This window comes from Carettochelys insculpta, chromosome 6 (assembly GCF_033958435.1).
Source record: "Carettochelys insculpta isolate YL-2023 chromosome 6, ASM3395843v1, whole genome shotgun sequence".
Lineage (NCBI taxonomy): Eukaryota > Metazoa > Chordata > Testudines > Carettochelyidae > Carettochelys > Carettochelys insculpta.
This window is the reverse complement of record NC_134142.1, coordinates 113,472,439-113,498,834: the sequence shown is the minus strand read 5'-3', so window position 1 is coordinate 113,498,834 and position 26,396 is coordinate 113,472,439. Positions and strand designations below refer to the sequence as shown.

The following is a 26,396-nucleotide window of genomic DNA, read 5'->3' as shown; positions in this document are numbered from 1 at the left end:
TAGCTCCACTGGCATTTTGCTTTAGATTTGAAGAAACGATAAATAGGATAAATAAACAAATAGGAGGGGAATGAGGATAAGTGGAAGAGATTTCATAGTGTTGCTACCAATAAATAAAAAAATCGTGGTGGACATTGCTGTCTGCAGAAGTAGACTTTTCGGCTGGGTCTACACTAGCAAGCTCTTTTGGAAAATCAGGCCCTTTTTCAAAAGAACCTGTGGAGCATCTACAACATGGTTTCTCAAACTGGAGGGCATGAAGAAATTCCAGCAGGGGTTTGAGGTGACCTAGTCCCTCCCCTTCATTCCCCCTACTCCAAGAAAGAACTGACCTTTGCTTCCAGCTCTCAGCCCCTGCAGTTTTACATGGGTGACCTGGTGCAGCTGCTATACAAAGCAGGCTGCTGGCAAAGACCCATATGGCTCTAGCTGCCTCCTGCAAAGGAGTATGGGTTGTGTGGGGAGGGAGGAGGATGGGGTTAGATGGGGGCTGGGGGAGCACGGCTCTGGGGAGGGGAGGGAGATGGGGTAAGAGTACGGGGGGTGGGGAGGGGCTTGGATGGGCAGCTTGTGGGGCTTGGGCACCTGGGCCTGGCTTAGACTGGCAGATGGATGGCTGACCTGGTGTTTGGGTGGGCAGCTTGGGCGGCTGGTGGGTGGGCAGCTGACCGCAGCAGCTGGTGGGCGGGTGGCGGCTCTGGCAGCACAGGGCTCGGGCTGGTGGGCAGTTCTCAGGCAGCTAGCCAGCTGGGACTGCACCTGGCATCTGCAGGGTTGGGGCTGTGCTGTTAGCCTGGCCAGTCCATAGTTGACCGCTGGGCTGGGCTGGGACTGGCACAGTGTATGGCACCCCAGGAAGGGCTACAACTGGTTTCTGCAGGGTCTGGGCTGCGCCTGCGTCTCTGGGGCTATGCCAGCAGCCCATTTGGGGCAGAACTGGTGCCCACTGGGCCCAGGCCATATCCAACAGGGGGCTGGAACGAGCCAGCCCATCCTGTGGCTGGGCTGGTGTCAGCACAGGAGGGGTCAAGGTCCAGCAGGAGGTAAGGGGACCCCGGGGCTGTGTGGGGGGCACTAAGGCTTCAGCCGTTGGCATGCAGCTCAGGATGAAGTGACACAACTCCATTGAGTCTGCTATCCGTCATTTTCCAGACAACTTTTCTGGCAACTCCATTCATAAATTAGTAAGCAATCCATTCAAAGTGACGTCAATACAGTGCCAGCAGTACTGCAAGAACAAGCACTCAAAATAAAATTCAAGTACAAAAGAATTTTGAAAACTCAAACTTGGAGGAATTTTGGATAAAATATTTTCCAATGTACTTGAAAGTTGGGGAAGAAGTGCTATGTATTATTCTTCCTTTTTTGTAAATATGCCCCTGTGAAAAAAGCTTTTCAAGTTTACTCACATGAAAAATGAAACAAATCGACTGGATGTCAAAAATGATTTACGTTGTGCATTTTCCTCTTGTGAAGAAAATGGAGCATCATTCTTCACATTAAATTAATTTTTGTTTCTGCTGTTTCTGATGTTAAATTAGTTTTTCTTGGCCCAAAAATTTAATAAAAATGTAATCATGCTTATTTTTAATTTTAAGTAACACTTTATATCATGTTTTTGTGTTCATTTTAAATTTATGAATTGTATTTTTGATTAAAAGGGAGGTTGGATGAAGGTAAAGAAGAGGAGGGGGGCATGAAGGTCTCAGAAATGAAACAGGGTGGGGGCGTGATGTTGAAAAGTGTGGGAACCGCTGATCTATACGCACAATATGCTCATTTGGTGTGAAATTGGAAGAATGAGGCAGTTTTTCTGGTAACCCTCTCCAGATGAAGAAGAGCACACTTTTCTGAAAGATTCCTTTGGAGAAAAACATGTAGATGCCCCAGGGGCCCTTTTTCAAATGAGCAGTCCTCATGATGCTGGATTTTTTTTTTTTTTTTTTTTTCAGTCCCTGGCCCATTCTTTCAAGAGAGCAGAGGCTGCATGGCTGCTCTCTATCGAAAGAGTGGATCGATCTTTTGATTTGCTTTTTTGTGTGTGAATGCGCTCTTTTGAAGGAAGTTATTTCAAAAAAGAGCTTTCAGAAGAACTTTTTTCCAAAGATAACTGTAGTGTAGATGTAGCCATTGAAGATTTTCAGGAGCCAAGGAGACTATATTTTCAAAACTGTGGCAAAATGAAATATCAGACCTGGTTAGGAAAAAGGTTGTTGAATATTTCAATTTTTTTTTGGCAAAAGTTCAAAAGCATAATTTTCAGCCAAATCCAGCAAATTTTGACTTGGATATGGTGCTGTAGTTGGAGGGCTAACTTCTGGACTATATCTCCCATGATGCACCACTGTTAAGGCTGCTGTAACATACTGCTACCCTTCTTCAACATGATGAATTGTGTGAGACTAGCCTGTCTATTGAGACCAACCCATACAGTAAATCCTTGAGTTACACAGGGGTTGTGTTTCTGCAACCCCTGTGTAACTCGAATTTTTGTGCAAGTCCGGGGGAGATAGGAACCAGGCTTGCAGGAGATGGGAAACTGACCAGTGCAAGGTGGCAGAGAGCCGGGAACCAGGGGTCAGCCTGGTTCCCTTCTCCTTACTGCTTGCTGTTTGCAGGAGTGGGAAACTGACCAGCTGGTCAGCTTTCCAGGTCCCACAAGTGGTGGGGAGCTGGGAAACAGGGAGCAGCCAGGCTTCTGGCTCCCCTCCACTTCAGAGAGGGGAAACAGCAGAGTAGCAGCCTTGGTCAATTTCCTGGCTCCAGCCAGTGGAGGGGAGCTGGGAACCAAGGGCAGCCTGTCTCCCCTCCACTCCTTGGAGCCAGGAAACTAACCAGGGCTGCTGCCCTGGTCAATTTCCCAGCTCACCACCACTCCGGAGACCAGGAAACCGCTCTTGTCAGGGGCAACAGCTGCGAGTCACGCTGCTGCCATTGATGGCAGCGGCTGCCGCCCCTGAAAGGACCAGGAAACCACTCCTGTCAGGGGCGGCAAGAGTCGGGTTGCTGCCCTGATAGGAGCGGTTTACCCTGTCCTGTTGGGGGCAGCTTTCACGTTAATGTGAAACGCTCAGCTTGATTGCACATATCTCTATTTGTTTACTGTAGAAGAGAATGAGAAACAACTGAAGTACAGCTCCCATGAAGCATTCTGGTAGCATAGCCAAATAGAAATACTGAAGTTTTCAGAGGTTCTTTTGTCAATGAAAAATTGAAATTTTCCATAAAAAGTAGGTGACCTGGAAACTATGTTTCTAGAAAATTCAATTTTCCTTTGGAAAAACTTGAACATTTTTGACTAGCCCCACTGCTACCTTTTTTTTTTCTTTTTCTTTTAAACTCTCTGCTTGTGTTACTGCAGCCAGCTCCTGACTCAACACTCAGCAAGGAGTGCCTTTTTCTAGTGATGTAAACTCCTTCAGTGTGCAATAGAAACAGATGAACAAAGGTAGTAAAGCAAGTGACCTGCTCTGATAACGTCCGCTCTGTTCTCATTGTACTTCTGTTGGCATCAAACACTGTTTCGTACACCGAATGTGTGCTTCATGGTGCAGTTCCCGATAAATCCAGAGCACATGCCTTGGACAAGTTGAACAGCATGTTGCTCGTTAAAACAAACTCAGATGTGTGTTTTAAATGGAAAAAACAGGATGCTTCAGACATCCAAGAAGTTTCTCAGAAACCTGGGAACTCCAAATTTGAGTTAGAGTAAAATCCTGACTCTGCTGAACCCCATTGAATTCAGCAGAGCCAATATTTCATCCACAATCAATTTGTTACACAAGGATCAGGTAAATAGGGTGCTGTACTTGGAAAATGCATGTAGTCCATGCACCTAAACCACCAGATTAATCCTGTTTAGGAAATTTAAGCCTTTAGAAGCTAGGGAGGACCTCTCTGGCCTGTTTTAAGTGGAAAAGATAAGACTTTGAGCAATGCAAGTGGCACTTAATTTGAACAGACAAAGTGGTAAATCTCTACTTTGCACTCACTGTTCTCTGGGTAGATTAGAAGCTGGGATGTGTCTGACTGTCTACAGTTCTGTCACTGGGCAATATGCGTATTGAATGTCTGGGAGGCAATTAATGTTAATGTTCCTCAAAAAAGAAAAACAAGAATGTAAGAATGGTCATACCTGTTCTGACCAAGGACTATTCTAGTCCAGTGTCCTGTCTTCTGACAGTGGCTGGGTCCAGATGTTTCAAGGAGAATGAACAGGGCAGTTTCAAGGGGTCCAGTCCCAGCTTCTTACAATCAGAGGTTTTTAGGGACACATGGAGCAGGTGTGGTTCACTGGCCCATGTAGTGGCACTTAGACCACTTACGCAGAGAAGGAATGTGTCTCCTCTACAACCTCAGCTGAGAGCCTGCTGGCTTTTAGCTCAAACTGTAGAGGCTCCTGCATTAAGCTCCAGAGATCCCAGTTTCAAGTCCACCAAAGGGTGGTTACAGTTGCATCCTAGACTCTCTTGGCTAATAGCTATTAATGGACCTATCCTCCAGAAACTTGCTGAATTCTTTTTGGAACCTGTTTAAACTTTTAGCTTTTGCCGGGCTAGTATAAACTGCACGGGAGGCATGGCATCAGTGGAACATGGGTATTCCCCCCCCCGCCCTAATGGTTGATACTGAAATGCCTTGTGCAGAAAAGTCAAGTTTTGCAAGAGCCAAGTAAACCATTCAAGGGACAGGTTGATACAACATCAAGCAGTGCATTGGGGAAGATGGTAGTGTCTGGAAACCCCCTTCTTTTAATTTTTGGAAACCATTTCTGTCTTTGAATCCACCTCAAAGACTGTGAAATAGCCAATGAGTGGCACCCTCTCCTTTCCCCTACCTGGCATTTGCAGCATGGAAAAGGCTGTCGTGAAGCGACCCTCTTACCCATTCTGTCTGTCTCCAGAGAGACTTGAAATGAACGTACTGAGGTGAGGGGATCAGGATGCAATGTCTCTTACCCAATGCTCCCTCTCATTTGTTCCATCCAGGTGCAGGATATATTTTCTGTACATCGAGGCCTGGGTCAATGTACACCACTAGCACCAATACATGCTGCTGGCTGTGCCCACTCTGCTAATTGGCTGGGCAGCATTTGAATCTCCTGCACAGACACCCAAGCACTCATCTTACAGGAAATGCTGCTCTTAACGGTCTGCCTCCCTGTATCTCCAGCATCCCATGTCATCAGGTGTCTTGTGCCAGCTGCTGTGGAGAACTTGTGATAATCTGCTGGAGAGGGCATCTCTGTACAACAAATACATTCACTGTGACCTTTGAGAAGCTTTTAGCTAAAGGTCCCCTCCTCCACAAAAGGACTCAATGAATCTGTGTTCTGATCTAGTATATTAAAGTCCATGATGCTGTGAGGCAAATGTGGAGCTGCTCATAGGGATGTACTTGGTTTGTTGCTCGAAGTTCCTAGAGGATTTAACCAAGATCAGGGCATTGTCCTAGGCATTGTACATAGGCCCGGTGCAAGAGAGAGTCCCTGCCCTGAAAATATCTGCCACCTGAATAGACAGCACGGAGAAAGTGTGGGAGATAGGACTCATACTACTTCCTCTGTTACAGATAGTCTCACTGTACCTTAACATCTGAGGGCTACTTTTGAAATAGCCTGCTTGGGCCTAAGCCAGCTCCCTTTGACTGCGGTAACAGCAGCATTAGGCCAAAGCACACTGTTTTGACGTCTTTCTAATTGCTGTCAGATGGTTACATGGGAAATCAGAGGAGGGAATTGAACCTACCACTCCCAAGTTACAGCTCAGTGCCTGAGCCTCAAGATCATTCTCCCAAGGTGATGGGCTCATGGCATGAGCTGATCTAGCCAATGACCAAATGGGCCATGTGCCACACAAGTTGTGCACACTGGCAGGGCGTGTGAGCCCTGCTTGCCCTTTGGATCAGAGCATGAATCGATGAATACAATTTTGTACTGAATTTTCTGAAATAAGGAATCATTGTCTACATTTGCTACCAAGCCCCTCCTAGGTATAGAGAGGAATATAGAATCAGTGAATCTAATTGTAAAGGAGCTCGCAGTGGGAGGGCTTTATTGGCAAATAAACACAGAGAGGTAGCTGTGTTAGTCTGTATCATCACAAAACAAAAAAGCATCCCTGTAGCACTTTAAAGACTAAGTAATAAATTACTTTGTTAGTTTTGAAATGCTACAGGAATGAGCTTTTTTGTTTTTTTTGGCCAAGATCATGTCAAAATGTAGGTCGTTGTTGCAGGCAAAAGAAATTCCATGCTTGCTTTCAAATTACGATAGTGTCACTCTTCAAACAAACCTGAGTATGGTTAGTACAGCATTTGTACTGGAACTAAGCAGTACATAGGGCGGATGTATGGAGAAACTGGGATGGGAGCAGCTTAATTTATTTGTTATTGATTACACTGTATTTTCAATGAAAAGGCATTTTCCAGTTTGTCTGTGTGTTCTGTGAACAAGCCGGTTTAGCTTTCTGGCTCATTCCGTGGAAGAAAGGTTGCAGCAGTATTAGCACAGCCTGCTACCTAGTTGGTGCTAATCTCTTCCTGCTGAGTAAACAGCACCAAGGTTCCTGGATACTTTCCTGTTTCCTTAAAGGGATATAGCCAAACAGAAAGTTAGTAAATGGGGAAAAAAAGGAGAGCGAGCTCCAGTGATGTAGTTCCAAATATTATAACTGCTCCTGAGTTCCCAGGCCAATTTTTTCCCCCTGACCAGGAAGGGGCGGGGGGGGGAATGTTTACTTTTTTTTTTGTGGATTTTTTTTTGCACCTCCATATTGCTGCATGAAAAGCAAATAACTAGGGATGCTAACTGCTCACACGGGACAAAAGGAGCTGCATTGTCTTTTGTGTTTCAAGCCACTGGTGCTGAGATTTTCAAAGCAGACTCAAATTAATGGGTATCCAAATTCCTTAAGCAGTTTTGAAAACATCAAATTAACCAAGAGTTGTTATACTGCGGTTGGTGTGCAGAGCTGCTCTGTCATCCAGTACAGCAGCAAGCGGCTGGGAAAAGCCACAGTGGTTGGGTGGGATGGGACTGAAGCCACAAAACTTTAATTAGGTGATCTCCAGATGGGGCCATGGCACTAGTAGGGGCAGCAGGAGTTGCTGCCGCTCTCTAGGAGCCTCTGCTGAGGGGAGGCAAAGGCACAGGGAAATTGACACTTCCTGTGTCTCCACGGCCATGGAGGGCCAGGTCCCTGCGTCCTGCCACTGCAGGACAATCACAGCCAGCTCTGCTCTTCTCATGTGCTGGTTTCTGTTGCTTTCCAGTTGGTAAAGTGCCTGATAACACAGGTTTTATGGTACATGATTTTGTATGTGACCAGGGTAATAATCACCAATAGCTATAGGTGGTGGATTAGGGCACAAACAGCACTATGCTCTGCCTATACCAATGATAACGGTTCCATAGTAACTAATTGCAAAAAGGGCAGGGGAGACAACAGTGAAGAGGGAGAACTGAATAAAGCAAATGACACAAACTCTGTATGAAATGGGGTGTAAGGACCTAAACAATTTTTATTGCCTCCTGCCTCGAAACCAGCATGTGACTGAAACACTCACCGGTAATACACTGATCCCAAATGCCGGCAATAACACTTGATAGGATGCCACGCTGTTGTAAGGTGCACATCTGAGCTGCTTGAAGAGAATGAATTGTAACACATAGGAAGTGCTGTTGCACCATAAGCCAACTTGATTTTGCTGCTTTCATGCTTGGCCATTACGATACATAATGCTGTTATTTCTGCACAAATGGGGTGTGACCTACAGCTGTGTGGGTCTGTCTGCACCCCACTCCCATGCCTTTAGTGCACAGGGCACTGGTTCCCTGCGCTTTCAGAGCTTGTGAATTGTCTGATTTGCACTCCATCACCACTCATTTCCATAACTCCCGGGGCTGGACCGCCGCAAACAGCTGATCTGGGGCATTGCCACTCTGAGTGGGTCCAGGAGGAGCATGGACAAAGCGCAAATCAGGAGATTTGTGGCTCCTCCAAAAGGGCTAGGAGAAAGGAGAAGGCAAAGGAAACAGGGGGCCCCAGTTTGGGAGAGGTGTGGGGGAGAGCAGATAGATCCCAGCCCAGTGGTGAGCAATTTCCATAAGGCCTTCTTGCTAGGGAAGTTGTTAGACAGGATCCGGTGAGTGTCTTTGCTGCCTTCTGTGTCACAACAAATCCCATGGTAGGAAATAGCTGCTGTAACTCAGAAGGTTTGGGTCCTGTTCAACCCAAGTTTGAGGTATGGTGCACTTACAGGCTGTTCAGTTTGTATCCACATTAGACCAGTGCAGCTGTTTGATTTGGTGCTTGTCCTACATCATGTTACAGCCACCCAGGTGGGAAAGTGTCTCTCTGATTTACACCAGCAGAACCAGAGACCTATCAAGGCATTCATAGAAACATTGTTAAGGTGTCTCCCCCTTCAGTCCAGCTGTCCCAGTAACAGCTTAGACTGAGATGACAGTCCCCATCCAGGACCATCTAAATGAGTTTCCTGTCCAGCTGGCCTGGGAGCAAGGAAATCCTGAAGATGCAACTGTCCTTTCCTAGTGTGTGCCTCATTCTAAACTATAGCAAAATGTCCTGCAACCTACATGGCTTGGGGGGAGGCACTGAGCATTGGGACCTGTAGTCTCTCTAGGCTGCTCCTCTGCATTGAAGATGAAAGCATCTGCTCTGTTAATGCAAGGTAGCTATCACTCTCAGGCTCCTGGGAAGCTGACAATTCTGCCTCTCAGTGGGTCAGCACTTGGATACCTCTGGGCTAAAATCCCATTAATCTCTGAGTTCTTCTGTCCCAAAGAACTCCAGTCTGTGTGCTTGTGAAGGGGACACAGGTGAAGAACTTCTCAATGAAAGGTCAGAGAGAGAAAGTTGCTGAAAGTGTTGAGTGGTTTGCTTACCCTGCTCCCTAGTCTTCAGTGTTTTCATTTCTGTTCAAGTCAGACAGGTTCACGTGATGGACAGGGTTAATGGAGCCTTCTTCACAAGAGAGAACTCTCTCTAAAGGCAGAATTAATTAGCTTACTCTCTTGCTGTGTGAGTCAAACTCTTTCAGATTCATTTTCCCAACAGCAAGTCCCTGCTCTTCTAATTAGAAGGCTTTTAGTTCGGCCAATCGTGTGGGAGTTACAATAGAGCGGCTGTCTCTTGATAAAGCAATAGTGTGGTTGAGGGTGGAGGGTAGAAATTTATGATGAATGTGATTGATTCCTGTTCATGAGTAGATGTCATAATAGGGCAAGAATATCATCTCATCAATCTTTTATGCCCCCAAATCAAAGTGCTTTGGGCTCATCATTTCTGTGGGCTGTTCCCACTTTTTTTATATGGAAATGATTAATTTCTTGACAGGGAAGGTAGAACCTTGTGTGTGCTGTCGGTGATGAAAGAGAGGCTTTCAGAGCAGGCTTTTCAGGGTCACATGTTTGTTCTGTTCCCTTGGCCTCCCTCCTGTACAGTTGTGATGCTGCTCTTCCTTAGTGTCTTAATGCCACCTCTCTCAGCGCACCACCCCCACTCCATGGGAGTGCTCCTTATCTGTGAGAAGTTAGAATTATCTCTTTGTCAGCTCCAGGGTCACCCAGTGTTCTTTCAAACAGCAAAGCTGCCATCTTCTCACGCCCCAGGCAGCACAAGCTCTCTGTGTACTGCCTGGCGATGCTCTAAAGAGATGACCTGGAACTCCAGCAAGACTCGGCTAAGCTAACAGAGGTGTACAGTTAGTGTTGTCCCCTCTGCCCAATCTGGCTTTGTGGTGCTTGAAATCCCGGGCATCAAGTTTTTTTACTTTATGGCTCTCTGAATGCGAATTTACTTCACCCCACTATTAACCAAACTTCCCCTTTGGTGTACAGGGAGACCCAGTTTGACTTAGGAAAACAGTGTTAGTAGTCATGATTCTTCTAAAAAATCATTTCCTATGCTATGGGAGACATCAAGGCGTGCTATCTGTAAAGGAATAGAAGCTGGTGATCTTTCATCACTTACTATGGAGGAAATCACCTGCTTATGAAATACTGATCTGAATGAACTTGTCTCTCCTGGGAACTTCTGTGGTATAACCTGTAACCATCAACAGTTATCACCTGCCAAGGCATAGCCACATAACCTGTCTCCTTAGACATTTGTAAAGTTAAACAGTGAAAGGATGGCTTTTGTGAGTACTAACCCTGCAGCCTTGCCCAGAATGTGTAAATCAAGCTGAGCTGCTTCTGTGAAGATTCTGCAGTCAGAAATGAGCGAACAGTTAAGTTAATGAGATGTAAGCTGGAATAGAATACAGTTCAGTTTCCAAATGCCCTTGATTCTAAAAAGCAGTAAGTGTAAAAGCTTATTATCTTGAACAGGGGAGCAATAATGAACAGAACCATAATGACACTTAAAAACACATGGGCCTCCACAAGGTTCAACTTCCAGTTTACTTTTTATTGGTTACCGGAGGATCCTCTGCCTCTGTTTATCTGAAGATCTGTATAAGTGCACAGGGACATCTGACTAAAACACTGTAAATACATGTCATTATGGTTGCCACTGAAATCAGGAGATGTGATTTCTGAATTCTTTCTAGGGAGTAGATCTCTTAGGTAACAGAGGCACATTTCTGCTCAGCCACTTTTCAGATCAGAGCCCTGTTTTAACTTTCCAAATAGCAATAATGAATAAAAAGTCAACAGCTGGTACATAACTGCCCATTCCTTTTGTATTCGTGTCAGTTATTCCTTGCTTACGCACATGACGTTCTTTGTCCTTCCTGCATATCAAGAATGCAAACAAAAATTCGCTCAACTATTGTTCTTGCACCTGTACAATGGCTTTAATTTCTAGAAAACTAAATACTTTCTTTGGCAAGTGCTGTTGAATCTGTCTCAGGCCTCCTGTACTGCTTGTTACTGCTCATAATATATTGGAAAATGCTTACTTTGGCAGCTGAAGTTTGTGTGTCTTTTTCTTCCTACAAAATGAACTTTGTAGATTAAAATTCTATTTGACAGCCTTCGAGTTCTGAGAACATGTAGGCTTGGAGATCGGGAGGAAAAGTGTTTGGTGTATTTATTTCATTTCCCACCTTAAGTCCCACTCTAAGAATTTTCTGGCTTTTCTTTATGCTTTAATAAAATGGAAATGAGTAAAATGAAAATCTCCCTATATTTTAAAAAAAGTCAAAACACAAAATTTAAAGTCAGGGGAGGGGAACAAAACAGAAGAGAGTGAAGAGGTGTGCTCCTTATTTGTCACTTCTTTCTAGTTGTAAAATAGCTCCTTGATCCCCACCAAAACGGTCCTCTGTGCATCAGCTCCCACTCTGGATTTTCAGCCCTAAAACTCTGATGAGGTAGGTTTGATGGCAGTGAGTGAGCCATCCCTCAATGTTGGGAGCGGGGAGAAGCTGCCAGCAGGAGTTTGAGAGATCAAATAATAAGGAGGAGTAGTACAGTTGTTTTGTTTTTTCTTTGTTTCCCTTGTGCCCAATCATGAAAACTTTCTGTGACCCAAAGGGTTTTATCCTCCCCCCACTTTACATCCCTCTCCCTGCAGCCCAACTACGAAGGCACGGATGGAAGTTGCTGACTTCTGACATGCCTCCTAATTCTGCTGTAGCATCTGCAGAACCAGGAATTGCACCCCGCTCTCCTGGGTCCCAGCCCAGTGCCTTACTCAATATGTCACCATTAGCTAATTCTTGAAGATGGCTGGGTTTGTTTAAATAAGCGCTTTGCTCCTTCCTATACCATTTTCTCTTTGTTGTCCCATCCTGCTGAATCTGCCCTGGCAACTGACTGTTGGTAACTGAGTTATGACTTCATTAGCTGTCTCAAAAGAAAGAGAGAAGATGGGCGTGTCTTTGGTGAGGACACAGTAAGAGCCAGCCCCATCTCAATCAGCAGCACTAGCTCTCTGACATCAGTTCAGCGGTGCCTCTGTCCCTCTCTGTCTGAGGCCTCTTGTGCCTCCAGTCAGAGACAGGAGATGCTATCAGTACAGAACTGTGCTTCCGACCAAGGAGGAGTTACCAGATAACTCTAGTGAGTCGGCGTGTGTGGTGTGCTGGGTAGGTGCTTGTGTACTCCACGGTTCATTTTTGTTTAACTCTTCCAGCTTCCTCCACTGCAGCTGCTAGACCTGCCTTGGCCCTGGCAGGAGGAAGTTTAAGAAGATGGAGAGCCGGAGGGGAGTGCTCCTGGATGCCCTCTGGGAGGAAGATGAAGAGGAGGAGGATGGGCTGGCTGCCAGCACCTCTTCCAACCACCACCCGAGCGAAGCAGAGGAGGTGCAGGTAGAGATGCTGGAGAAGGCCCGGGAGCTCTTTCAGTTGTGTGACAAGGAGGAAAAGGGCTTCATCACCAAGCTGGACATGCAGGTAAGGGAAGGAATTCCTCCTGCTTTACTTCCAGGCCAGAAACTATGAGCCATTTGGATCAGAAGGCTTCACTCAAGGGGGACCGATTTACCTCACCCCGCTGAGTGCTCTTAGTCAGGCCACGTATGCCCCCTGTTGTCTTGTGAGCCACTGACATAGATTGTGCCAATAGCCCACCGGAAACCAGCAAGAACTGAAGCAAACTGAAATTTTGTAATACTGTTTTAATGGAAATTTCTCATTTTGGGGTGGAGAAAGGGGAAGGTTGTCAATTTTTTCCAAAATGTGTCTCCCTCACTGCTGCTATCCTGGCCTACCTGAGAGCTGGGGGGAGATTTCAGAATTCTGACACTTCTTTTATAAAAATATTGTGTCTCATCAGCTCACCACATAACAAGACGCATTACTAAGTACCATAACAAGTCACATCCCCCATAACAAGACACATCACTTGATTTTTGTCACCTTGCTTATAGCTAAATTTTGTGTGACTGGTCTCTCCTTTGAAAACTAGCACAAGGATTTCGTTATGCTGATGCTCTGGAGAGAGACCTCTCTCTGCTATTTCAAGTTAAAATCTTGGGGGTTTCCGTCTGTATCACAAGCAGAATAATTCCCTTTAGTGTACATATTGGTAAGGTTACTTTGGTTTCCATTCTGTCCCATCTCTGTCTGAATGATTAACTTTACCAGCACAATGTGTGTTTAGTAAACGAGCTGGTGAGTCATTTTATGTTGGGTTGTGCAATGCTAGTTTCATGTGCTTTTGATTAGAGCTTTTATTAAGCTTTAATCGGGAGCTGTATGTTTAACAAATGCTATTAGGAGCTCTGCTGTGATTTTTGTTTGTATTATGGTACCTCAGAGGAGCCCCATCTGCAATCATCACCTTTGTGCTCAGCACTGCACACACATCAGAGGAAATAGTCCATTCCTTGAAGAGTTAATCTTCTTTCTCCCACCTTTTGTCCATTTAGATTTGTATAGTTATTCTAATTTTACAGATGGGAAACTGAGGCACAGAGAATGCTGTCCAAGATCACACAGGAAGTCTGTGGCAGAGCTGGGAGTTGTAATCATCCTCTGAACCCCAGTCCACAAGACCATCTTTGACAGGAGTAGTTTGGGTGAGAGGGCTGCTGTCCATAATACCACAGTTATGCCATAAGCAGTACTGCTTACTGGCAACAAAGATGTGTTGGTGCTCTGAGGGAGCCACAGCCAGCCCTACTCGGTCCAAATGACAGGGGAAACTCCAGCAGATGGAGCATAACTAAAAAGAGAACAGGTGGTACTGGCAGAAGTTGGGGATAAGGGCCAATCCTGGAATCGTGTTCCGCAGATCAAGTAATCTGCAGAAAGCAAAATGCTCTCTGCACAGTCCTGGCCAGTGATCTCGCTCTCTGAACTGATGGACATTCCAAACTACTTCATACAGGCAGTGTTCAGAACAGGCGTTTCTGTCATGGTACATTGCCTTGGCAGCTGTAGCATCTCACTCCCAGCAGGTTGGGTGTGAGGGGACTGAGGCAAGCCCACTGGGAGTCATTGCAAAGATGTGAGTTGGGCTGTAGGTGGGTGCAGAGTTTGGTATTTATTTTGTCCCCCCCTCCTGTCTGTTCAGCGGCTGCAGAGCGAACTTCCCCTGACCCCAGAACAGCTGGAAGCTGTCTTTGACAGCCTGGAGCAGGACAATAATGGGTACCTGACGCCTCTCGAGTTCAGCGTGGGACTAGGTAAGAGCAGCGGATGAACGTTGGTAATGTTGTGTGTGGAGAGGTGGTACAGCACTCACGGGCTCGAAACACTCACCTGCCAACTGACTGCAACAATTGTGCCCAGTCCTTGTTTCTCCTCCATCCTATGCTAATATTAACCTAGGTCGTGTATGTATCATAACCCTGAGATGTCTCCCTGCCCTCCTGAGAATTCTTGTCATTCCAATCCTGTGGAACATTCCTGTTTGTTAGCTTCTACTGCGCTTGGGTGTAATTGCCAGCTGTATCTCTGAGCCTCTCTGTGCAGACACGGTTTACATATATATCTGGCTGCCTGCCAGGTCCAGTCTCCCCTCCGGTGTTTCCAGCGGGCAGGGGAATCCCAGGTCAATCAGCCACATAAGGAACCTGGTTTTCTGAAGGGACAAAATCCACACCTTGGAAATCAGCTTCATCCATTGAGTCCAAGGCCAGAAGGGACCATTGTGGTTATCCCATCTGACCTCCTGCAGAACTCAGGCCTTAGAGCTTCCTTCAGAAAATTCCTAGAGAGTATCTTTTAAAAGAACATCCAATCTTGATGTAAAAATTATTAATGGTGGAGAATCCACGACAACCCTTCCTACATTGTTCCAATAGTTAATTGCTCTCACTAGTAGAGATTTATGCCTTAATGGATTTATTTGAGCAGTGTGGCTGTCTTCTGTGCCAAGGAAAGTGCTGTTAGTTTGATAATGCAGGGAGGAGAATGAAGTCCTGTTTTACTATTGACTGCTGTATTCTTTATTAGTCACTAGAAAATGCTGATACGCTAAACAATAGCTGCCACCCATGCAGCTCAAAACACACCTGATGAGGGAAAGGAAGGTTTAAAACAATAATTGCTTCACTCCATTCCTCCAGCTGCTCATGAACTCTTAGGGAACACACTCCCTGTTGGCTTTGATTGGTTAAATAAGAGGCATCTCTCTGCGTTGTGTTGGATGAGTGGCAAGGTGATGTGGACATTCCAGTGTCTGTCTGCCTGGGAGCAAAGGGTTAATGTATGAATCAGGGCCCACATTTTTCCAAAAGTGACTTGGAATTTGGAATACTTCAATCTGAGATATAATAATCTACTCTATATTTAAGAGTGTGTCTCTCTGTCTAAGGTGCTAAGTTTTTTTTTTCAAGAACTACTCTAACACCATAAGCGCTATGACCGTGAAATTTGGTATGTAACTTCCTCTTATCCTAACTTAAACCAAGATCAGTGTTTGGTTATACCTGACAAGTGGGAAATGCCTGAAATCCTGGGATTTCCCAGAACATGGAAAGAGAGGGCAACTGACTGGAGGGACAACATACTTCAGACTCACCAGTGGGGATAACAAGAAGTCGTGTGGCACCTTATAGACTAACAGATATTTTGGAGCATAAACTTTCGTGGGCAAAGACCAGCTTCTTCAGATGCGTGAGTAGGGAACTGTGATACTGTAGAGTGACCACTGGGGGCAGCCACAGCAGGAAAATAGTGCCCATGTGGAGATGGGGCTCTCGACTCTGCTTGCCTCCAGTTCCTATAGAGGGACCTCTGCTGCTCCCTGCACTTCTGCACCCTATCCCAGCTAGCCTCCCCGACATACTGGGGCTGGGGAATTCTCCCCCCGCCCTGCCCCGAGCTCATGTTGGGGCTGCGGTAAGTGACGTAACACAGCCCCATCCCGACTGCTCTCACTGGGGCCAAGCATGGCTGTCTTTCCCCACTGCTGCCACCTTGGCTGAGGCCCAGGGGAAGAGCCATAACTCCGTGCCCAGCCTCTCGCTGCCGCTCTGGCCAACGCCAGGGGAAAGAGCCGCAGCCCCAGCCTCCTCCCCTAGCCACTTTGGCTGAGGCCAGGAGCACAACTGCTGCTCTGGAGCTGGAGCCAGGGCCTGGCACACCCCAAGGCCAGACCCAGTGCCACAGCCCAGCTCACCCTGGAGTTCAGGGCCCGGCCCAGCACTGCAGCACAGCCCCAGCCCCCATGGTCCTCCTGCCCACCCTGCCCCACACCCTCCCTCCAGAGCGCTGGACAGGGCCAGGCCCATCGCCACAGCCCAGCTCCAGCCCCCACAACCCCCCGACTCCCTCTCTAGCTCCACAACCTCGCCTGGCCCCCATGGCTCACCCTGTGGTTGGGCCCAGTGCTGTCCGCCCCACCTCCAGCTCACCCTGGAGCTCAGGCCACAGCCTGGTCTGGCCTCCTCTGGATCACCTTTCCACCAACAAACTCAGGCTGAGCCCAGTGCCAGAGATCACTCTGGGGCCAGGGAAAGCAGCCCAGCCTCATTCCCTCAGCTCATGCTGGGGCTGCTGTGCCTGGCCTCTGGGATCTCAGGCTGGGGCCAGGAGCCAGGGCCTGAGCTGGACCCCTCCCTCCTGCCTGAGGCAGGCAGGGGACTGGAATCCACCACCCAAATCAGCTCCTCCTGCCTGAGGATAGGCGGGAGGGAGTGCTACAAGTGCAGCCCAAAGCAGTCCCCCAGAATGGGCCCTCAATCCAGAGGCAGGTTTGGGGGGCTGGGAGCTGTGGCCCAACCCTGCCCCCCCCTCCCCCTCCCCCCCGAGCACAAGTGGGGTGGCTGGGAGCCATGACCCAAAGTAGACCTCCACCTTCTTTGGACAGGGAAGGGGCACTGGGAGCTCCAGCTTGACCCCCCCGCCAACCCCCAAAACAGGTGAGTTGGGGCCAGGAGCAGGGGAAAAAAAACCTTCCATGGAACAACCACACCTTTAATTCTGCAAGCAGCTCTTGGCTCACCGTCTCAAAGAGATGTATTGGAATTGGGAAGAATACAAAGAAGCACACCAAAAATGATTAGATGTCTGGAACAGCTATTGTATGAGGAGAGATTTCAAAGTCTGCGATGCAGCTTAGGAAAGAGGCAAAGGGAGATATCAGATGAGCTCTGCAGAATCAGGAAATGTATGGAGAAAGTGAATAAGGAGGCATTATTTCTTCTGTCACATCACACAGGAATCAGAGATCAACCAGAGGAGTTAATCGGCAGCAGATTTAAAACAAACATAAGGAAGCATTTCACGCAATGCACAGTCACCCTGTGGAAATCTTTGCCAGTGGATATCGTGAAGGCCAAATCTATAGTGGGATTCAAAAAAAAAAAAAAAAGCTTTGAAGTCTTTGATTGCCAGAAGGAGGAGCTGGATCAGTCACTAATTACTATGTTGTGTTCATTCCCTCTGAAGTATTTGACACTGACCACTGTCAGAAGGCAGAATACTGTGCTAGATGAGCCACTGGTCCGACCAATGGGTCTGTTCTTATGAGAGAGTCTACAGGCTCTGATTTTTAAGAGGCCATTCAGCTTGTCAGGGCTTATTCTTGTCTTAAACTGGGCATCCAAAAATGGGGCCTCTCAGAACTGGTACCCACTTGCAGCATTCCCTCTAATTTTTTACCATCCATGGGCAGAATATATTTTGTTGCATACACCAAGGCATGCACACATGTTCTCCAGCAATAGAAACACATGCTGCTGTTTACGGGTGGTCATGGGTGCTCCGCTAATCAGCTGGGAGGTATGTGAATCTCCCTGGGTGGCCAAGCGCTCAGCTTACAGGGACACTACCCACTTGTGAAAAGCTTGGCCAAGCGAGTGTGACATCATCTCATTTAATTTAAGCACCACCTTTCTCTCAAAATGGGGTGCTGTTAACACTGTTGATTCTGTGGCCCCACTTACTCCTCAGAATTAACACAACAGTTTGCCTGATTTATAGCTCCAACTTTACTCTAGTCTGGCCCATTGAAATCAGAGGAGCTAGATTGGCTGAAAAATGAAGTGGCTTGATGGTTTGTCAGGCTCTGTATTTTTAAGAGGAATTTTGAATTCTTATTCAGGGGAATTTAAGAGTGACCTCAAGGAATAGATCTGGACAGCTGAAGAGGCCCTGTATGGTTGTGTTTGGCAGTAACCAAGCTGAGGTGGTTTTAGTTTATAAAAACATAAAGAAACAAGTGTATTTACAAATGCCTAACCTGACCTGGCTTCTGTGGGTGCGTCTACACTTGCATTCCTCTTTCGAAAGAGGTATGCAAATGAGGCAAATTGAAAATGTAAATGAGATATAAATTTGCATGTGACGCCTCATTTTCATATTCCAATTTAGAAAGAGCTTCTTTCAAAAGAAGAAAGCCAGTGTAGATGCTGCTCTTTCGAAGGTAAATCCATCTTCACAAGAATCCTTCTTCTCTTTATTTAATGGGAAGAAGGATTGTTTTGAAGATGGGGTTTACTTTCGAATGAGCAGCATCTACACTGGCTTTCTTCTTTTGAAATTAGAATATGCAATGAGGCATCAATCATGCAAATTTATACATAATTTGCATTTTCGATTTACCTTACTTGCATGCCTCTTTCGAAAGAGGGATGCAGGTGTAGATGCATCCTGTGTGTCCTGCCCATTTGGATTTTAGGCTCTTTGGACCAGGGTCTCTTTATATGAGTAACTGGCATTTGGCACATGGTTGGCTAAAGAACAATAATGGGAGGTAAATAGTGGTATGTACTCTGCTCTCCTGCATTGCACCTAGGCTTATGAATTAAGCTGGTCAGGCAGGCATCGCAGCAGGCCTGCCTTCCATACTGGACTTGGCAGTGTGTCGAGCCTGTAGGTTTACCAAAGTCACTTCAAGTGCAGAGTATGAAACTGTAGCTACTAGAGAGGGGTACAATTTTTTATATTACAGGGCAGCCCTTCTGCTTCTTGGACATGTTCCACGTGTCAGAGAATGGCAGCTGCCCGGCCACATTTACGGCCTTCTGCTGATAACAGAATTGAGATGAAGTGTTCATAGTCTATGAACTGGCACAGAACACACTGACCAAGGCTACTGCAGCAGACTGAAGGGCTCTCTTTCAAAATAAAACAAAACACTGTGCTTTATTGTAGTATTTTTCTCCAAAATGAAACACCCAATCACTATTTGTCATTAATGGAAAGGATGTTGTAGGTGTGGTCTGAGCATGCAACTTGGAGCCAGGAAGGATGAAGCTCAGATTCTAGCTATGCTATTGACATCAGGAACAGAAGTATTGAGCTGGATGTCTCTTTAAAAGGTAGACTCATGGAAATGAAGGGCTGAAAGGGACCTAGAGAAGTCATCAAGTCCAGTTGCCTGTGCTGAGGCAGGACCAAGTAAACCTTGACTCACCTGAACAATGTTTGATGTATTTTTAAAGATTTTCAATTATGAGTGTTCCATAACCATAAGCCTATTCCCTGAGCTTAACTATCCTCATATTAGAAAGTGCTTCCTAATATCTAACTTAAATCTCCTTTGCTGCAGATTAAGTCCATTGCTTTGTCCTACCTTCAGTGACCTGGGAGAAAATATTATCACTGACCTCTCACTGACTGAAAGAACTCAAATGTGAAATTGCGGAGTTATTAACAGTGGTTTGTAACCTATCCTTTAAATCCACTTTGGTACCAAATGACTGGAAGATGGCCAATATAACGCCAATATTTAAAAAAGGCTCTAGAGGAGACCCTGGCAATTATAGACCGATAAGTTTAACATCAGTACCAGGCAAATTAGTAGAGACACTAGTAAAGAATAAAATTGCAAGGCACGTAGAAGAGCACGAACTGTTGGGCAAAAGTCAGCATGGTTTCTGCAGAGGGAAGTCGTGTCTAACTAATCTATTAGAATTCTTTTAAGGGGTTATTAAACATGCGGACAAGGGGCACCCAGTGGACATAATATACCTAGATTTCCAGAAAGTCTTTGACACGGTCCCACACCAAAGGCTTTTATGTAAATTAGGTGGTCATGGGATAGGAGGAAAGATCCTTTCATGGATCGGGAATTGGTTAAAAGACAGAAAACAAAGGGTGGGAATAAATGGTAAATTTTCACAATGGAGGAGGGTAACTAGTGGTGTTCCCCAGGGGTCAGTCCTGGGACCGATCCTGTTCAACTTGTTCATCAATGATCTAGAAAATGAGGTAAGCAGTGAGGTGGCAAAGTTTGCACATGACACCAAGTTGTTCAGGACAGTCAAAACCAAAACAGATTGTGAAGAACTACAAAAAGATCTCAGCAAACTGAGTGATTGGGCAGCAAAATGGCAAATGAAATTTAATGTGGGTAAGTGTCAGGTAATGCATGTTGGAAAAAATAACCCAAATTACACGTACTACATGATGGGGTCAAATTTAGCTACGACAGATCAGGAAAGGGATCTTGGAGTTATAGTGGATAGTTCTCTGAAGACATCCACGCAGTGTGCAGCGGCAGTTAGTAAGGCAAATAGGATGTTAGGAATTATTAAAAAAGGGATCGATAATAAGACAAAAGATATCATACTTCCCCTATATAAAACTATGGTACGCCCACATCTTGAGTACTGCGTGCAGATGTGGTCTCCTCACCTCAAAAAAGATATATTGGCATTAGAAAAGGTTCAGAAAAGGGCAACTAAGATGATTAGGGGCTTGGAACGGGTCCCATATGGGGAGAGGCTAGAGAGACTGGGACTTTTCAGTTTGGAAAAGAGGCGATTGAGGGGTGATATGATAGAGGTATATAAAATCATGAATGGTGTGGAGAAAGTGAATATAGAAAAATTATTTACCTTTTCCCATAATACAAGAACTAGGGGACACCAAATGAAATTGATGGGTAGTAGGTTCAAAACTAATAAAAGGAAATTTTTCTTCACACAGCGCACAGTCAACCTGTGGAACTCCTTGCCCGAGGAGGCTGTGAAGGCCAGGACTCTATTAGGGTTTAAAAAAGAGCTTGATAAATTTTTGCAGGTTAGGTCCATAAATGGCTATTAGCCAGGGATAAAGTATGGTGCCCTAGCCTTCAGAACAAGGGCAGGAGATAAATCACTTGATCATTGTCTTCTGTTCTCCTTCTCTGGGGCACCTGGCATTGGCCACCGTCGGCAGATGGGATGCTGGGCTGGATGGACCTTTGGTCTGACCCAGTATGGCCATTCTTATGTTCTTAAGTAACATCACTTAACATAATGGGAGACTGTTGTTCCATCCCCTTCAGTCATCTTTTCTCACGACTAGATGTGCCCAGTTTTTTAAATCTATTTTTATAGGCCAACTTTTCACAACTTTTTATCAATTTTATGCTCTCCTCTCGACTTTCTCTAATTTGTCCTTGTTTTTCTGAAGAGTGGCACCCAGAACTGGATACATACTCCCGTTGAGGCCTTGTCAGTGCCAAGCAGAGTAGAATAACTACCTTCCACGTTTTACCTCCAACACTCCTGATAATAGACCCCAGAATGGTATTAGCCAACTTCATCACTTTGTTGGCCCATATTCAATCTTGCTCCATTACAAGCCCTTTTCAGCAGTACTACCACCTGGCCAATTAGTCCCCATTTTATATCTGTGCATTTGATTTATTCCTTCCTAAGTGAAGTACTTTGCTTTTGTCTTTTTTTTTTTTTTTAATTTTATCTTGGTGAATTCAGACCAATTCTCCAATTTGTTTAGGTTGTTTTGAATTCTGATCCTGTCCTCCAAAATGCTGACAATCCTGGCCAGTGTTGGTTTAAGCTGCAAATTCCATAATCACCCTTCCCACTCTGGTATCCAAGTCATTAGGAAAAATACTGAATAGTACTGGACCCAGGATTGACCCAGTGGGACCCTTCTCGACATGCCACCCCAATTTGACAAGGACCTGTTAATAACTACTTTGAGTATGGTTTTCTGCAGTTTGTGCATTCATCTTATATTAACTGAATCAAGACCCCATTTGTTTAGTTTGCTTATGAGAACACTGTGTGGTTTGGAGTCAAAAAGCTGACAAAAATCAAGATATATCATGTCTTCTGCTTCCCCATCCACCAGGCCACTAGCCCCATTAAAGAAGGAAATCAGGCTGGTTTAGCATGTCTTGTTCTTAACAAATCCATGCTGCCTATTCCTTACGACTTCATTATCATTTAGGTACTTTAAAACATGGACTGTTTCATCATTTGTTCCAATATCTTTCCAACTACTGAAGTTGCACTCTAGCTCCAACGTAAGTAACAGGCTTGATTTAGAAATGATTGGGTGCAGTCTTCTGGCCCATGCTACACAAGAGGGCAGAGAAAATGATATAAAATGGTCCGTTCCATCATTAAATTCTACTTTTTTTCCCCAGAGAATTCTGCTTGATCTATTCCTTTAGGACTGTGGTATCCAACCAGTTCTGAAACAGTAGTTACGATAATGGCTGCTGCTATAGTGAAATAGCCACATTATTCTGAAAATATATTTATTTTTCGAGCCCACTAGCCACACTCAACCGGCCAAATAGCCACAAGTGGCTAATGTGTTGGATGCGACAGATGGAGGAAAAATTTCCTCCCCAGTCTTTACATCTCAACTCCCAGCTTTTGCCACTTTTCTAGTATAGGGTTCTGCATAAACTTTGACCTGAGGGGAGAGAGCCATTTTTGCATGGAGGAGGCTTTGTTCAGAGACCTGTTTTGTTTGGCACAGTACTTGGAGAGATGAGTGGATGAGAGGAGAATTGTTAATATTTACTAGAGGTCCCAAGTGAGATCGGCAAGACTCTGCACTAGGCACTGTATAAACACACACTGAGAGAGAGGCCCTGCCCCAAAGAGTTTACAGTCTAAACAGACAAGGTGGACACAGGTCCAGAGAGACGAAGGCTTTCTGTCTCCATTTTACAAACTGGGAAACTGAGGCACAGAATGATTCAGTGACTTTCCTGAGATCCCATAAGGAGATTGTGGTACAGCTGGGAATTGAACCCCACAGCTCCAGTCCAGGCCCATCCTACCGTTCTCATCATGGCTGAACTGTGGTGCAGTGAACTCAACTTTAAATGCAAATCATCTGAAAGTCCTGAGTACCTAATCTCCAGGGGGGCTGCTACAGATCTTATGTGTACTGACCAACTTCCTCCCATTCATAATGCTGCAACAACAGGCTCTCTGTTTGCTATCTGAGGGCAGCGTTTAATGGGCACCATTGAATTTGGCCATCTCTAATAGAGCTGGTGTAAGCTGCCCTTCAGAGATCTTTTCTAGTAATAAATATACTGTGAACTTCCGCTCCTTCTTCTCTCCTTCTGTCCCACTTCCTGCAGGGAAGTTCAAAGAGATCGAGCTGTATCAAGGGCCTGGGACCATGGATCACTTAAGACATGAGGAGACCTTTGAGTCGGGCTGGTCAGATGACTTGGACCAGACAGACGAGGAAAAGCGATTTTGTTCAATGATGGAGCAGCTTGGAGCAGCCCAAGTCTTTGAAGAGTAAGTCTCAAATCCTGTCCCGATGCAATCTTCCAAAAGCCAAATCACAGTGTGTCAGCACAGCCTGAGAAGTTGATCTGGCACTTCTGGTGCTCTTGAAGGGCACGCCTTCAGAAGGGTGGCCTCGATGCTTTGGAATGCAAGTGAGTCTGGGTTATCTAGTTTGAATATTAATCAGTTTCTTTTAATACAGCATGTCCCAAAGAATTGTACAGGCTTGCGTCAGGATGGCAAGCAATTGGGGCATGGTATGCAACACAAGCATGGGGGTGAGAAAGATTTAGGCTACAAGATGAGTTCTTTGTCTCTGCAAAAGTTCTAGGAGGTCTTCGGTGTCCATGCAGGCAACCTTAGTCTTTAATTTCTGATTTGTAGATCGCTGCACAGTGCAGTGCCTGGAGCTTGACTGATCCACCTAAAAAGATGAGGGAGTAAAGTAACCTTGCTGGAGCTTGAATCCTAACTCCCAGAGGACCTGGGTAATTCAGACCTTAGGCAGATATCATTAGCTATCCTCTCAGACAGAGCATTCACTTCAGGGCAGATCATTCTTTGAACTAAATGGACAGACTTTCCTCAGTTGGTAGGATTTTTTCTGTCTGTGTTTTCAAGATTCTCCTTTAAGTATGAACAGGAGTGGATCAGGCTGATTCATAGGCCAGGCTGCTGTTCGAAAGAGCAGGGCACAATGGACATACATCTACATCCAAATGTGACTTGTGTGATTGGATACATCATGAAACATGATAGGTAGAAAAAGCTGCCATGCATCAGTTAAAAGCTAGTGAGTCCAAATTCCCAGTGGCATAGATCATCACTCTCTACCCTTTTGGTTCATATGAGATGTTCCTTGAAATGGTCACTGATTCACCAGCCCATGCAAAACTTTGTTTGGCCCAGAGAAATAGGTTTTAAATTAAACATTTGCCCTAAATATCAAGGAAACTGACCCTCTTGTCCAAAAAATATACTTTACCCAGTAGGCTAAGGTGGTGTGGTCTTTGGTTACTGTCCAAAATAATTGAGATGTATCATACAGCAAGCATCTTCCTTATTGCATCACTCTATGGATAACCTTACCAGATTCAAGACAAGAGGGTATAAACAGGCAGTGTTCGAAAAAATAATAAATGGCATAAAATGCTGGACTGAATAAAATGATATTCACGTCATTCTTATCAATTTTTTTACACTTTTTAAAATCTGACAGCATCTTTGAATCTTCAGCTTCTTAAAGGTTAGACTTGAAAATCTGTTTAAGCACCATTTAGTCACTTGAAACAAGGTAAATGTGTTCCCAATAAATGGAATTGGTGATATTGTTGCCCCTTCTTCTGACATCCGTGTTGCTCCCACTGCCAGCAGTAGTGGAATTTCAAGGCCTTACCGGGGGTTTTCCAGTAAAGGAGAAATCAGAGTCTGGGTATACCCAAAGGACTTGCCTATAGTAAGGGGAAGATTGACCCTTAATAGGTCGATTTTCCAGAGTTCAATTTTGCACATCTAGTTGAGATGCGCAAAATTGAACTATCTGGGGTTGATAATTGATCCGTGTACTCCTCATTCTCTCAAGCAGTAAGGGAGGTCAATAGGAGAAAGTGTTGCATCAACCTCCCTCTGTGTGGATGGCCAGGTTAGTCGACCGCAGATAAGTCAATTCTAGCTATACAATTGCCATAGCTAGAATTGCATATCTGTAATCAATTTACCTTCCTAGTTCAGACCAAACCAAAGTGTAACTTGTTTTAGTCATGCACATCTATCAGTCCTGGAACAAAGATGGTCAAACAGGAAGCAAGGTAGTCCCTTCTTCCAGGAGACACTGCCAACACCAATGCCTGGTTCCCAGGAACAACTCCATCTCAAGGACTGACTCTAGTGAGAGGACCGAGGGAGAGAGAAAAGGCTCTTCCTACTCACAAAGTTTTCTCTTTGGAGCCTTGTAAGAGAAAAGCCCTAACACTGTCACAAGCATTTCTTTTAAGATTAAAAACTTGCTCACACAGTAAGAGAGAGAACTGGGAAGCTGATGTGAAACAGTATCCTTTGCCTTGCACCTTTGTCTCCTGAGAAACAACCCAGGAGAAGAGTTGTCATAACTAAAATGGAATGTTAATATTGCATTACCTACTAGATGGAATCTGTTCAGCAGAAGCACATGGTGAAGTTAATTACTCTGAGGTTGAATTTGTCTGTCAAATTAGCTTTTTAAAAAGATGAATACAAAGCTGGGGGGAGGGGAAAGCACAGACCATTGATGTTTTTGTTTGAGAGTTCAAAATGGAAATGTTTGGTTACTCAAATCTGTTTTGTGTTTTTTTTTTTTTTTTTTAGTAAATGAAAAATATCTACAACCATATTCCAGTTCTTAAAAGACTATGAAATATTTCTTGTAAAAAGTCAGTGACAATTTTTGCACAAAAATAATTGGTTTAGAAAAGACCTTTTTTGAGGGAAAAACTTTGAAAAGTCATGATCATCTCAAATATAAAAGCTTATAGTGGCCAATCAAGTGTTCTGCCTGCGTTTAGTGGAGTCAGAACTACATGTCCACTGAGAATAGGATCTGTTCCTAAGTCTCGTTGGATATTTTTGAAAACCTTCCCCTTAATTTACTGTGCTTTGTCATGAGACCTGGGCTCACTTCCCAGCTCTAACACTGCTTTGCTAGGTGACTTTTGGCAAGTTACTTCCCTCCCTGGGCCTCAGTTTCTCCATCTGTAAAATGAGGAGAATGAGACTGATCTGCTTTTTGAAGTCCTTGGGGATCCACTGATGAAAAATGCTATAGAAGTGATAGGTATTATTAATTTAAAGTGAGAGTGCTAAGACTTAGCCTCTTGTTTTGTTGCAGGGAAGATGAAGCTACCACCATTAATATTTTAGGTGCTTTTTTTTTTGTCATTTTTATTTGTCTTATTATTTGTACTGCAATAATGCTTGGCAGTCATGGATCAGGATCTTGTTATACTGGGCACTGTACAAGTGCAAACCAAAGGACAGTCCCTGCCCAAAAGACAG

At 45.1% G+C, this 26,396-nt stretch overlaps 1 protein-coding gene across 6 annotated transcripts in view; it reads left to right on the top strand.

The window, feature by feature from the left end:
• Positions 1-26,396, top strand: part of CRACR2B (calcium release activated channel regulator 2B) — an 83,994-nt gene that overhangs the window by 12,443 nt on the left and 45,155 nt on the right. For all 6 annotated transcript variants that reach the window (XM_074997853.1, XM_074997852.1, XM_074997851.1 and 3 more), the window contains 3 exons: positions 12,105-12,366; positions 13,991-14,102; positions 23,210-23,375. In XM_074997853.1, the coding sequence (XP_074853954.1) occupies positions 12,163-12,366; positions 13,991-14,102; positions 23,210-23,375 (482 nt within the window). In that variant the 5' untranslated portion in view covers positions 12,105-12,162. The remainder of the gene's footprint in view (positions 1-12,104; positions 12,367-13,990; positions 14,103-23,209; positions 23,376-26,396) is intronic.